General features: G+C 47.1%; 1 protein-coding gene across 1 annotated transcript; it reads right to left on the bottom strand.

Annotated features, from left to right (window-relative positions):
* Positions 1 to 2,393: 2,393 nt before the first annotated feature.
* Positions 2,394 to 10,731, bottom strand: SUPT4H1 (SPT4 homolog, DSIF elongation factor subunit). The gene is made up of 5 exons (XM_049860932.1): positions 10,590 to 10,731; positions 7,971 to 8,077; positions 3,716 to 3,771; positions 3,403 to 3,456; positions 2,394 to 2,806 (listed from the first exon to the last, which is right to left on the bottom strand). The coding sequence occupies exons 1-5, from the start codon at positions 10,656 to 10,658 to the stop codon at positions 2,739 to 2,741; spliced, it is 354 nt and encodes a 117-aa protein (XP_049716889.1). The 5' UTR covers positions 10,659 to 10,731; the 3' UTR covers positions 2,394 to 2,738.
* Between the last annotated feature and the right edge of the window lie 1,657 nt (positions 10,732 to 12,388).

The following is a 12,388-nucleotide window of genomic DNA, read 5'->3' as shown; positions in this document are numbered from 1 at the left end:
TGAGAAACCCCTAGATCCAGGGGAAGATTGATGACAAGGACCTTCCCCCAGAGCGGACAGAGAAAGCCTTCCCCTGGAGCTGGTGCCCTCAATTCAGACTTCTAGCCTCCCAGACTGTGAGAGATTACATTTCTGTTTGTTAAAACCATCCACTTGTGGTATTTCTGTTACAGCAGCACTAGATAACTAAGGCACCCTCTAAGCCCAGAACATTCTGACCCTTCCTTGTCAGCTTCTAATCCGTGCCTTGGGCTGGAGACTGCAATTCATTCACATGCTATTACTTACCCCCAGTTTTGGGAAAAGAGCCTCTAGACCCACATCTTGTGGCGGGTGGGGAGTGGCGTATGGGGAATAAGCAGGCAAGGGAAGGAACTGGGCCACTGCTCTGTTCTCTCACTTGAATCTGTCTTTACTGAACTAGGGAGAAACACCGCTCTGCTGAAGGAGAAAACCCAGACTACGGAGCAACAAACCATAAGATACTGGGTAGATTCTGAACCTCAGCAGACAAAATGGGGCTGCGAATGAGCGGAACATAGCTCACAAAGGCTGCTGAATGCAGGGCAATACCAGCGCCTGAGAATCCCTCTCCACAACAGCACCACTCACTCCCACGGGGTCAGGAACCCATGGTCTCTGCCTCAGCTTCTTTGGAAATGGGACTCTGCACCTTATTGTCATTGCTCCAGTCTGGGCTACTGAGAGCCACCACATGGAGGTTCAAGGACCAGAGAAGGCAAGCTAATTCCGAAACAGCTCCTAGGTAGTGCCCATTTGGCACCCCGAGTCGGTGGAACCCAGATATCACTGCAACAGGCCACCCCTCCCCCACCACCACTGGTGCCGTCTTTCGCTTCCTGTGAGGCTGACAGTTAGGGCCCCAGCTCAGTGTGGGACTAAGGCAGCCTGAGTGTGGTTATTTGTGCACGGCTCCTCTTGCCTCCCCTCCCCCGCAACTGTTTCCATTCTCACCAAGCAGCCACGTCCGGGTCAGACACACAGGACAGCAGCTGGGGCTTTCCAAGGGACTTTTTGAGAAGGCCAGTGAAAGTTGGGTGTTGGCTGGAGAGCTCAGGCACTCTTGCTGAAACCCACTTCTTCCCTCCAGGATATAAGCTCCAGCCTGGTGGACAGTTTCCCAAGGTTTCTTTCAGATTGAAATTTAAACCTACCTTCTGGTGGTGCAGTGGTTAGGCAGTTCGAATCCACCAGCCGCTCCTTGGAAACCTCATGGGGCAGTTATACTCTGTCCGACAGGGTCACTATAAGTCAGAATCGACTTAACAGCAACACGTTGGGTTTTTTTTTAGCTTTCAACAGGAACCATCACCCAGGGAGCTCTTTCAGAGTTTGCTGAGCTGAGAAAATCCTTGAAACTCAGTTTGAAACTGGGGTTAACAGAGCTTAAAGGCACCAGAGAAAATGGTGCTGGTTTGAGGACCTATGAGCAGCAGCATTAGCAGCCTGGGCCAGTCGCAGCCTCCTTCCCATGGAAGGAGGTGAGGGGCACTAGAGTCAGCTGGTCTCTCTCCTTCCCACAGGTAACAAGAGAAACTGACTCACTAGCAACACCAGGTGGAAAAAAAGCCCTAGTGCAGGTACCTCTGCTAATGAGTCAGAGCTCACCCTGTTGTGGTTCTGAGCATATTTCCCCCGTACTATTTTGGCTGACTATATATCTATATCTATAGTCAGCCAAAATATATATACATGGAGAGAAAATGAATTTTACCTTTTCTAAGACAAATTTTGTCATAAACCTGAGGTAAATAAAAAATAGGGAGGGTATAATCATGCCCATTTTACAGATGGAAAACAAGAAACTTAGAGAAATCAAAATGGGCATACTAAGGATTTTGTGGAAACTTAAATGAGAATTTACAGTGGATTTAATTCCAAATTAAGTAACTCACTTTGGCCAATAATTTAACATCCCTAAGGCCACTACACAAACCACCAGACCAAAACCCAGCATCCAACTAAGGGCCAATGGCCTCCAGTAAGGGAACTTGGGAATGTGGGTAAGTGGGAGGGGGGGTGCTACTACTGGCTAATGTATAGGAAGAGAAGTAAAAAGAAACCTGATGAGGAGAAAACTATTAGACGTGGTCAAGGGACAGAGGGCACTAAAAAGCCTTTGATTTCTTCAAGGGACACCTGCTGAGCCAGGTCTAGAGGGCAGAAAGGATGCAACTGCTCGACACCAGGCCTACCAGGCTGATGAGCTTACCTAGCTCAAGATGGCGACTTTCCAATAAGACCCAACACTAGAAGGCTCAGAGACTGGCAACGAGGAGCAGACCTCTGCTGCTCTGGGAAGGTCCTTACAGGGCAAGCAGTGATACTTCTGTGCCCAAGCAAGAGAAAGGGAGAGGGAAGCAAGACATGTATCACGGGCTTAAGAGCTTTTCTAGGGGCTCATGTTTATTGGCATTTGGCTCACAGAGTCCTGCCCATGGGCAAAGAAGCAGGCCTGGGCTTTGGGTAGGAAAACCAGCATCCTACTCCCTCCTCCAATCAGTCTCTGTTAATCCAACAACCCAAACCCCTGCTCCCTCCACCAGGAGTCCAACGGTAAAATGGTCCAAGGACCACTGTGCTGCTCTTTTAACAGTCTGCTGAGTCTCAGAGTTGGAAGGTTGGGGGGATTGGAAGTTCTGCTTGTTTAGCTCCACCAGGAAAAACAGGCAGAGGCAGGCGGTGGGACACAAAGACGCTGGCAATCCTGCATCTTGCTAGGTCTTTATAGCTGTGTCTCTGGATTTGTAGGCCACGCCTCGACTCTTCAGCTCCCGAACGATTCCTGTGGCAGAGAAAGAAACAGCTCTGTGAAGGAAGAAGATTCAGATGGATAAGAAAGGCTCCTCGGCTCCCACCTTGAGTGGGATGGGTGGGTGGGGGAGGGCTATAAGCAAACTGGAGCTTCTAGACCACTCATCAATAGTCCTCCTTGGTTGACTTGTTACCACTGAAGATTGCTGACCGCACGTGTCAGTTCTATTCTAGGCACTGCTGCTTGCTGACTGCCTGCTCAACAACCATTCCCTCTTTATTTGACAACAATCCTGGATTCTTATCTGGGGAGCACCTCTTCCCCATCCAAATCCCACGCAAGTGCAGGGCAAACCATAACTTTGGTAAGAATGAGAAGAAAAAGGAGGACACATCGTAGTCATCACAAGCAAGGATTCTGAAACCAGAATGCCTGGGTTCAAATTCTGGATCCTCACTTACTACCTGGATGACCCTGGGCAAATTATTGAACCTCTCTGTGCCTTAGTTCCCTGTGTAAAATGAAGAGCCTTATAGTGTGTGAGGACTGGCAGTGACTCAGAAAAAGAGCTTCTACAGTGGTTGGTACAGTAAATAAACACTGGCTGTTATTATGATTATTATTACCTTGGGGCAGACGACCAGTGACTGACACAGCATACACACCCGGCTTAAAGTTACCTGAGAGAGAAGAAAGGAGCCTGCAGTTAGAGTGGGTTAAGACTAAAGACCAAGTGGAAGTTTAAGCTAAAAATGAAAGAAATGTTGCAGCTCCAAGAGAAGAGTGATCACTTCTCTTGGAACGGCACAGGATACTGCTTCCATGCTTTCCTACAACCTCCTCTTTCCCACCCTGAGGCTACCCACCCCACTGTATTAAGAATCCCCCCACTGGACCTGAAGGATGGCAACAACCAGGCCAGGATATGGAGACACTTACTGACTCGCTGCCACTTGGAGACCCAGCTGTCCTCTGGACTCATCATTGCGATGATTCTATGGAAGGAAAAGTAAAGGAGAGTCAGCCTGAGCCTCCCCCTGCTACAGAAGAGGTAGGCCAAGGGAATTGCCCTCTTCACTCTTTCCGGCCAGCACCTGGGAGAGGAAACGTAGGAATAAGCCCAGTACCACCAAGTCTCTACTTGAAAGCTTTGTCCCTAATGTGCTGTGCAGCCTGAAGCACAAATGAAGTGCTCTCTCAGAATTTCATCAAAAAGATGAGACTTCAAAGGTTGAAAGAAAAAACCCACTGCCATTGAGTTGATTCTGACTCATAGAGACACTATAGGATAGAGCAGAACTGCCCCATAGAGTTTCCAAGGAGCGCCTGGTGGATTCGCACTGCCGACCTTTTGCTTAGCAGCCATAGTACTATGCCACCAGGGTTTCCAAGGTTGACATAGTACATGAAAAGCAACCAGCACAGAGCCCAGTACACAGTACCTGCTAAACAAGCATCAGCTCTTCTTATGCTAATAGTGCTTTCCAGGGTACCTTTGATCCCAGAGTACTGGCAACAGCAAGGCTCCCCAAGGGCTAGAAGTTCACAACCTGAGTAAGACAGGTAAGCATCAAGTGCTTTCAGAAGCTACAGAAGTCATTTCTGCCATTCATTCATTCAATTGAATGCTTGCTGAATGCCTTTGTCAGTTGTTTTAGGCACTGACACTTGTTGACTGCCTGTTCAACACCCGTTCCTCCTTCTCGTAACAACAATCCTGGATTCTTACTTGGGGAGGCCCCCTTCCCTATCCAAATCCTACATTCTCAGCTGTGTGCTTTGAGTGGAAAGGACCCTACCTCCAGGGGTGGCAAGTAGGGTAACACCAGCCCCCTGGCCCTGCTGACTGATCTGGGATAGTATAAAATGGCATGGCGGACACAGCTGACCTCCTCTGACTTCACAAGGTGGGAGAAGCACCATCAGCATCAACAGCCCAAAGCTGGTTCCTATGAAGAAGAGGTCAGACTTACCACTACCCTCCAACCTTTTTACCATTTCTGACACCAGCTGTCCCTCCCATGGGGCTCAGTAATTTGTTGCAATGGCCACACAGAACTCACAGACCATACTCACAGCTACGGGGTTTATCAGGGAAGTACACAGGAGAAAGATGTGGAAGTCTGTTTCCTGTGGGGCAGTTCTACTCTGTCCTACAGGATCACTATGAGTCAGAAGAGACTTGATGGTAATGGGTTTGATTTTTTTTTTTAAACAGGTTAAAATTCAGGATCAGGAAGGACTCAGGATACAGTTCTTTAATCAGGACAGCCTCTTCTCAGCCGGGCCTGCAGAGAGGCCTCTTTCCAGTCCTCAAACCCTCGGCCCTGGCCTCTGCCCTGCTCAGGCAAGGGTTACAAAGCTCTTTAGTTTTGCCAATAAGTGCCCCACACCACCAGTATGCCTCAGGTCAAAGGTGCTCAGCTCTCGCGCTCTGGGGGTCAGCAAGCCCAGCTCCACCAACAAGTGCCCAGAGGCACTTCACTCCACCAGCAAGCCACCTGCTGAAGGCACTCAGCTCTCTTGCTTTGTGGGTTGGCACACCCACTGTAACCACCTAGATCCATGGGCCAGGAAGCCCACTGCACCATCTCATGCTGGTCTCCTGGTTCTGCTGTAGCTGTCTCTCTGCCACTGCTTCTCGCTGTCTCGCGTCATCTCTGGTATTACAGCTCTCCGTCTCCTGGGTCTAGGAGGTTCTCAGCAAAGGGACCTCAGGTCCAAAGGACAAGCTCCGTTTGCATCTCTTCTTCTTCATGGTGGTTCAACCCCTGCCCCTCCCCAACTGCTGCCTCTGAGATGGCTCATTTTAAGCCCAATGGGATGGCAAAACTGACCAACCCCCTAGTTAAGGTTTCATACACCTTATTTGCAATGATCCCACCCCACCCCCAGGATGCACTGCACCTTATCTGCATTATTAGCAAACTATCCAATCCCCTTGGTGGGCCACAAGCACCTCATCTGCATAGTCCCACCCAGTCACTTGACAGGGGTTACAAGACCACGGTGAGAAATGCCACATTGCAGTTAGGCATGTATGCAAGCCATCCTCCTGGCTACAAGTACATTGCTTGAGTCACTCCCTTTGGTTAGAATGTCCTTTCTACTTCTCTCTCATCTCAACCTCCTCGAATACCCTGATTAATATGCTACCTCCACTTCTAAATGAGGTCATCTCTCCTCTGATGTCCTTTAGCACTTGATTTGTTCACTCTCTAAAGTTCAATACGCAAAGCTTTACACTAATTCTTCCTTACAAATAGGAATCTCATTGTGTAATTCTTGACATGTCTCACAGCAGTTGACACAGTTCTTTAACCACAGATGGGAGGCAGCACTGTAGACTGATTTAGTGTGTGGTCTCTAGCATCGGGCTGCTATAACTACTTTCAGGCTAAGTGACCTTGGGCAAATTGCAACTTCTCTGTACCTCAGTTTTCTCACCGGTAAAACAGGGATAACGATACAACAGGCATGGTGGTTTTATGAAGATCAAACTACATAATGCAGATTAACCACTTAGCACAGTGCCTACCAGTGCTAACTGCTATATATAGTCGCAATTATTATTAACATGTAGGTTCTAACTTCTCCCACTCGCTGCATGACTGAAGAAATCACAGCTACTCTAAGACTGTGAAGACACAGATTTCCTATCTGTTAAATAAAAGGGTTAGTCTAGATCTCTAATCTTCTATGAAGGTATGATTCTTCGTGCTCTATAAAACCTACTGTATGATGTAGGCATCCATCCATCATTAGTTATTACTACTTAGTTAAATTAATTTAATAGTCATTTGTTAATTACTATTACATGCCAGCCACGGGATACACTGGTAAACAACACAGAGGCAGTCCTAGCCTCAAGAAGCTCAATCCTGACAAGTTCCCAAGCCCATCCAGGTCAAGCAGAGGATAGAAAGTGGGAAACTTTGTTAAATGAAAGAATTCCATAGGAAAAACAAAAACAAACCAGTAATAAGAACACCGTACTATACCATTCAGTGCTAACAATGAATAAACCCTAAAACCTAAAATAACCTAAAAAGGTAAAAGAAACTTAATAGCACCTCCTTCCCCCAAAATATGGAGCCCTAGGGGCACAGTGCTGCTAATCGAAAGGTCAGCAGTTCGAACCCACTAGCCACTCTGTGGCAGAAAGATGTGGCAGTCTGCTTCTATAAAGATTCCAAAACCAAAAACCAAACCCGTTGCCGTCAAGTCGATTCTGACTCATAGTGACCCTACAGGACAGAGTAGAACTGCTCCGTATGGTTTCCGATAAGCGGGTGGTAGGTTAGAACTGCCAGCCTTGGTTAGCAGCCAAGCTCTTCATCACTGCGCCACCAGGCCTCCTCCGTAAAGATTACAGCCTTGGAAACCCTATGGGGCAGTTCTCTGTCCTATAGGGTTGCTATGAGTTAGAATCTACTTGATGGCAGCGGGTTAACCCCCCAAAAAATACTGCCCTCTGGTTCCTTTCCTGGGGAAGTGAGTCCTGGCCACTTATGTTTCTCTCATTTTCACTTTTCCCACCAGACAATCTTGAAAAAAAACAAAACAAGAAAAGCTTTTCTCACAAAGTCTTAGAAATACCTAAAAGCATCAGCTTAAGGGCAATAATCTACCACTGCTGTACTTTAGCTTCCCCTCATTTTCAAAAAGGATCTTCATGCATTCAACAAACATTTACTAAGCACCTACCACTTTTCAAGCCCTGTGCTAGGTAGTGGTGCACAAGATAAACACAGTCACTATCATCAAGGAGCTGACAGTAAAGTGAAGCAACATGCAGTAAAAATATAATGAAAACAATATATACCATTTAAACTTTTCTACTGGTCATGTTTTAAGAAATACAGAGAAAAAGATAAAACATCAATAATATATTTCATTTAACCCAATACATCCAAAATCCTACCATTTCAACTCATTATCCAAAAAAAAAAAAAAAAAAAACCCAAGACATTTTTCATTCTTTCTTTCATGCTGTCTTTTTATACTTACTGTATATCTCGAGTGTAAGCTTACATTTACATCATATGTGACTACTGTATTGGACAGTACATGACTAGTGGGAAGTGCTGCGTTAAGTACCTAGGACTGTGGTCTCAAAAGCCTGCCCCACCTTTACTTGCTGGGGGAGGGAAAGGGAATCCAGAAGTGAATGAAGGAATCTGAAGGGACTTACCCATCAAAGGAAGAGCTGGTGCAATCATATACCATCTCTCGGTTACCCTTCATTTGTAGGTATGCATCACAATTGTCACAGCCATCATATTCAAACTGATCTATAGTCTGGAAGGAAAACAAAGAGAAAGGTGAGCATGAGTGAGGCTAAAAGGAAAGGTAGCTTTCTCAATATTTCTACCTGACTAACCTCTTGGTTCCCTAGGTTGACACTGTCCCATTAGGTCCCGTACCCACCACTTCCAAAACTCCATTCCTAAGCTCCACCCTCACACTCCTTCCCCTCTTGTTCCCAGTTCTGTTCTACTTATTTCCTACCCTAGAAACCCTGGTGGCATAGTGGTTAAGAGTTTGGCTGCTTCATTAGAGAAATGCAAAACTACAATGAGATTCCATCTCACTCCAACAAGGCTGGCATTAATCCAAAAAACACAAAACAATAAACTCTGGAGAGGTTGCAGAGAGACTGGAACACTTACACATTGCTGGTGGGAATGTAAAATGATACAACAACTTTGGAAATTGATTTGGTGCTTCCCTAAAAAGCTAGAAATAAAACTACCATATGATCCAGCAATCCCAGTCCTTGGAATATATCCTAGAGAAATAAGAGCCTTTACACAAATAAATAGATGCACGCCCATGTTCACTGCAGCACTGTTTACAACAGCAAAAAGACAGAAGCAACCAAGGTGCCCATCAATGAATGAATGGACAAATAAATTATGTATACTCACACAACAGAATGCTATGTATCGATAAAGAACAACGATGAATCCGTGAAACATTTCATAACATGGAGGAATGTGGAAGGCATTACACTGAGTGAAATTAGTCAGTTGCAAAAGGACAAATATTGTAAGTGACCACTATCATAAGAACTCAAAAAATAGTTTAAACAGAAAAGAAAATATTCTTTGATGGTTACGAGAGTGGGGAGGGAGGGAGGGAGGGAGGGAGGGAGGGAGGGAGGGAGGGAGGGAGGGAGGGAGGGAGGGAGGGAGGGAGAGGGGTTTATGTACACAAGAACTAATTTAGGTGAAAGAAGGACAACACAAAATACAGGAGAGGTCAGCACAACTGGACTAAACCAAAAGCAAAGTAGTTTCCTGAATAAACTGAGCACTTAGAAGGCCAGCATAGCAGGGGCAGGGTTTTGGGGACCATGGTTTCAGGGGACATCTCAGTCAACTGGCATAATAAAATCTATTAAGAAAACATTCTGCATCCCACTTTGGAGAGTGGAGTCTGGGATCTTAAACGCTAGCAAGTGGCCATCTAAGATGCATCAATTGGTCTCAACCCACCTGGAGCAAAGGAGAATAAAGAACACCAAAGACACAAGGTAATTATGAGCCCAAAACACAGAAATGGCCACATAAACCAGAGACTACATTAGCCTGAGACCAGAAGAACTAGATGGTGCCCGGCTACAACCGATGACTGCCCTGACAAGGAACGCAACAGGGAAATCCTGAGGAAGCAGGAGAGCAGTGGGATGCAGACCTCAAGTCTTGTAAAAAGACCAGACTTAATGGTCTGACTGAGACTAGAAGACCTGATTCTTGTAAAAAGACCAGACTTAATGGTCTGACTGAGACTAGAAGGACCCCAGACCTTCTGTTAGCCCAAGACAGGAACCATTCCCAAAGCCAACTCTTCAGACAGGGATTGGGCTGGACTATGGGAAGAAAACGATACTGCTGAAGAGTCAGCTTCTTGGATCAAGTAGACACATGAGACTATGTGGGCAGCTCCTGTCTGGAGAGATGAGAGGGCAGAGGGGGTCAGAAGCTGGCCAAATGGACACAAAAATAGAGAGTGGAGGGAAGAAGTATGCTATCTCATTAGAGCCAGAGCAACTAGGAGTATATAGCAAGGTGTACGTCAGTTTTGGTATGAGAAACTGACTTGGTTTGTGGACTTTCACTTAAAGCATAATAAAAATTAAAAAAAAAAAAGAGTTTGGCTGCTAACCATAAAGTCGACAGTTCGAATCCATCAGACGCTCCTTGGAAACCCTATGGGGTAGTTCTACTCTGTGCTACAGAGTTACTGTGAGTCGGAATTGACTCGACGGCAACGGGTTTTTTTTTTTTTAATTCCCTACCCTACTGTCCTCACGGTTAGGCGTGCTCTCCGACTACTCCCTCAGCTGCAGATCCCCCGCTGTCTTCGGCTCCAATTAAGCTCACTGAACGTCTCTTAAAGGCTAGGCCTGTGCTAAGAGCTGAGGATTCAAAAGTATTTAAGGCCGCTGTGCCTTTGGCAGAGCCCTGGTGGCGCAGTGGTTAAGAGCTCAGCTGCTAACCAAAAGATCGGCAGTTCGAATTCACCAGCCGCTCCGTGGAAACGCTATGCGGCAGTTCTACTCTGTCCTACAGGGTCGCTATGAGTCGGAATCGACTCGACGGCAACGGGTTTGGTTTTGGTTTTATGCCCTTGAGTGCAAGACCTGCACGCGTTCCTAGCAACGTAAACAATGGCCTTCTTCGGCTTCCCAATTTCCCAGCCACCTCCCGGGGTCCTCGACCTTACTTTTCTCTTCACCGTACCTCAGCCTCGTTCCAGTCATCCTCTTTCCCCCAGCCTAGTTACCATGTTACCCCAGCCTAGTTACCTTGACCAGCGAACATAGCAAACAAGCCCGCAGATGCCGCAGGTCCTTCGGCACCGTCTCCAAGGCCATCTTCTTCGAAGGGAAGAACAGCAACGACTAATTCCGCCAAGGCCTCCTCACTCGCAGGAAGTAAACAGCGAACTACCCAGAATGCCCAGCACTTCTGGCGCTGCGTGCCGCAAACTTCCTCTTCCGGCGTTTGAGGCCGCCGACCCAGCCCTCTCCCCCCGCTTTCGGAGATGGTCTCTCCCGCCTGGGAGGCGGGGCCAGCCCGGAGTCACCTGGGCCGGCGCGCGAACCCGCCACCTGGGCGGGCGCGAGGGCGAGGGCGAGGGCGAGGGCGAGGCCGAGGCGGCCTTTGGGCCGGTCGGCGGGACATGTGGGGGAGGGGCGGGCGGCGCGGCTGGCGCCTGCGCGAGATCCCGCCGGCGCGGGCCATTTGATCTAGGCCGCTGGCACCAGGCCTCCGGTCCCCTTACAAGGATCCTAGATGATAGCCGAGATTCTTTTTGTCTTGCCGTTTCAAAAGCGCAGGGTAGAGAGGCCACTGTCTCCTGGGTTATCTCCGCAGAGACCGAAAACAAACCCAGGCACGGCCCCAGCCCTACTGCCTAACTGGGAGAGCGCTTTAGGGTTTCCGTTTGCCCTTCACGGGAAGCCTGGCCTGCAAGCGGCCAGCGGGGAAAAAAATGCATATTTAATTCTTTTAAAAGTTTTTTAGGTACCTTTACCCTTTCCAGCTGATAAGTTATACTTTGTGGGCCTTTTAGGGTTTAGACACAGTTCCTTTGCTTCAGAACATGGGCAGGGGATTAGGTGTCTTATCCTTTTTTTTCCGTTTTACCGTAGAGGAAGCTAAATGCCTTGCTTTCTGGTTAAAACTGGGCACCAGTTAACTACGTCCTTTACTAAGAAGAGAAAGCCGAAGGGGAAAATGTGCTTTGTGAAGAAGAGAGCAAAGGCCTTTCCTGGCTTTGTAGAATTCTCTTGATCCTCACAGTAGTACTGTGCAAAGGCAGAGCCCCAATCATTCATATTTATCGGAATTGGAACTTCGGGGTGCAGATAGTTTCAGGTCCTTGTGTGTTCTATCAACCCAACTAGGCCTTGTAATTGAAACAGTTTCCCTCAAGGCCAGTCCTGCCTCTTGTTACCAATTCCATGCTCTGTTCAGATGGTCTCTGACTGGGGTTTGGATGTTCTCTTATCGTTGAATAATAACTTTCCACTTTGGAATGTTTTCACTCTCTGGCATCTTATGTGAGGCCTACAACAATTCTGTGAAGTAGGCCCATTTTATGGATGGAAAACTGAGCGATAGAGTGCTTGCCCAAGGTCACAAGTCACTGAAGCATTGTACGTGCAAAGTAAATGGTACAATAATAATAACAAAGATCGCTAACAACTGAAGCACGAAGAGAATCCAGTTATGTTTTCTCCCCCTCTTGTCTCACTAAGCCATGCCAAGCCATGTCTGTTGCCAAGCCCACCACTCCAAGCTATCTTTTTGTAAATCAGAGTCTAGCCCCTGATATCAGAAATAATTTATTTCTGTCAATGTAGAAGGAAATGAAGTTGTTACCCTGAATGACAATTGTTAACAGAACAAAACCACGAGACCAGATTGTATTTGTGGATAAATATATTAGCAAATAAATACATTTCTCAATGTAGTGCCTGATTCAAGCGTCTTTCTGTCTGGTTCAGATATAAATACCCATGTGGGTGCCTAGGTGTTAGTCTCCCCACTGACTTTGAGGAGAGAAAGTTCCCAGGTAAGGCCCCTGTGCCCACTATGC

Source organism: Elephas maximus, chromosome 19 (assembly GCF_024166365.1).
Source record: "Elephas maximus indicus isolate mEleMax1 chromosome 19, mEleMax1 primary haplotype, whole genome shotgun sequence".
Classification (NCBI taxonomy): domain Eukaryota; kingdom Metazoa; phylum Chordata; class Mammalia; order Proboscidea; family Elephantidae; genus Elephas; species Elephas maximus.
This window is presented reverse-complemented; position numbering and strand designations above follow the sequence as displayed.

Excerpts from the sequence above, each read along its gene's own strand:
- SUPT4H1 (XM_049860932.1), bottom strand. The coding sequence starts at position 10,658 with ATGGCCTTGGAGACGGTGCCGAAGGACCTGCGGCATCTGCGGGCTTGT. Across the intron at positions 8,078-10,589 it reads TGCTATGTTCGCTGGTCAAG|ACTATAGATCAGTTTGAATA; the intron begins GTAACTAGGCTG and ends TTTTCCTTCCAG. Across the intron at positions 3,772-7,970 it reads ACCAGCTCTTCCTTTGATGG|AATCATCGCAATGATGAGTC; the intron begins GTAAGTCCCTTC and ends TTCCTTCCATAG.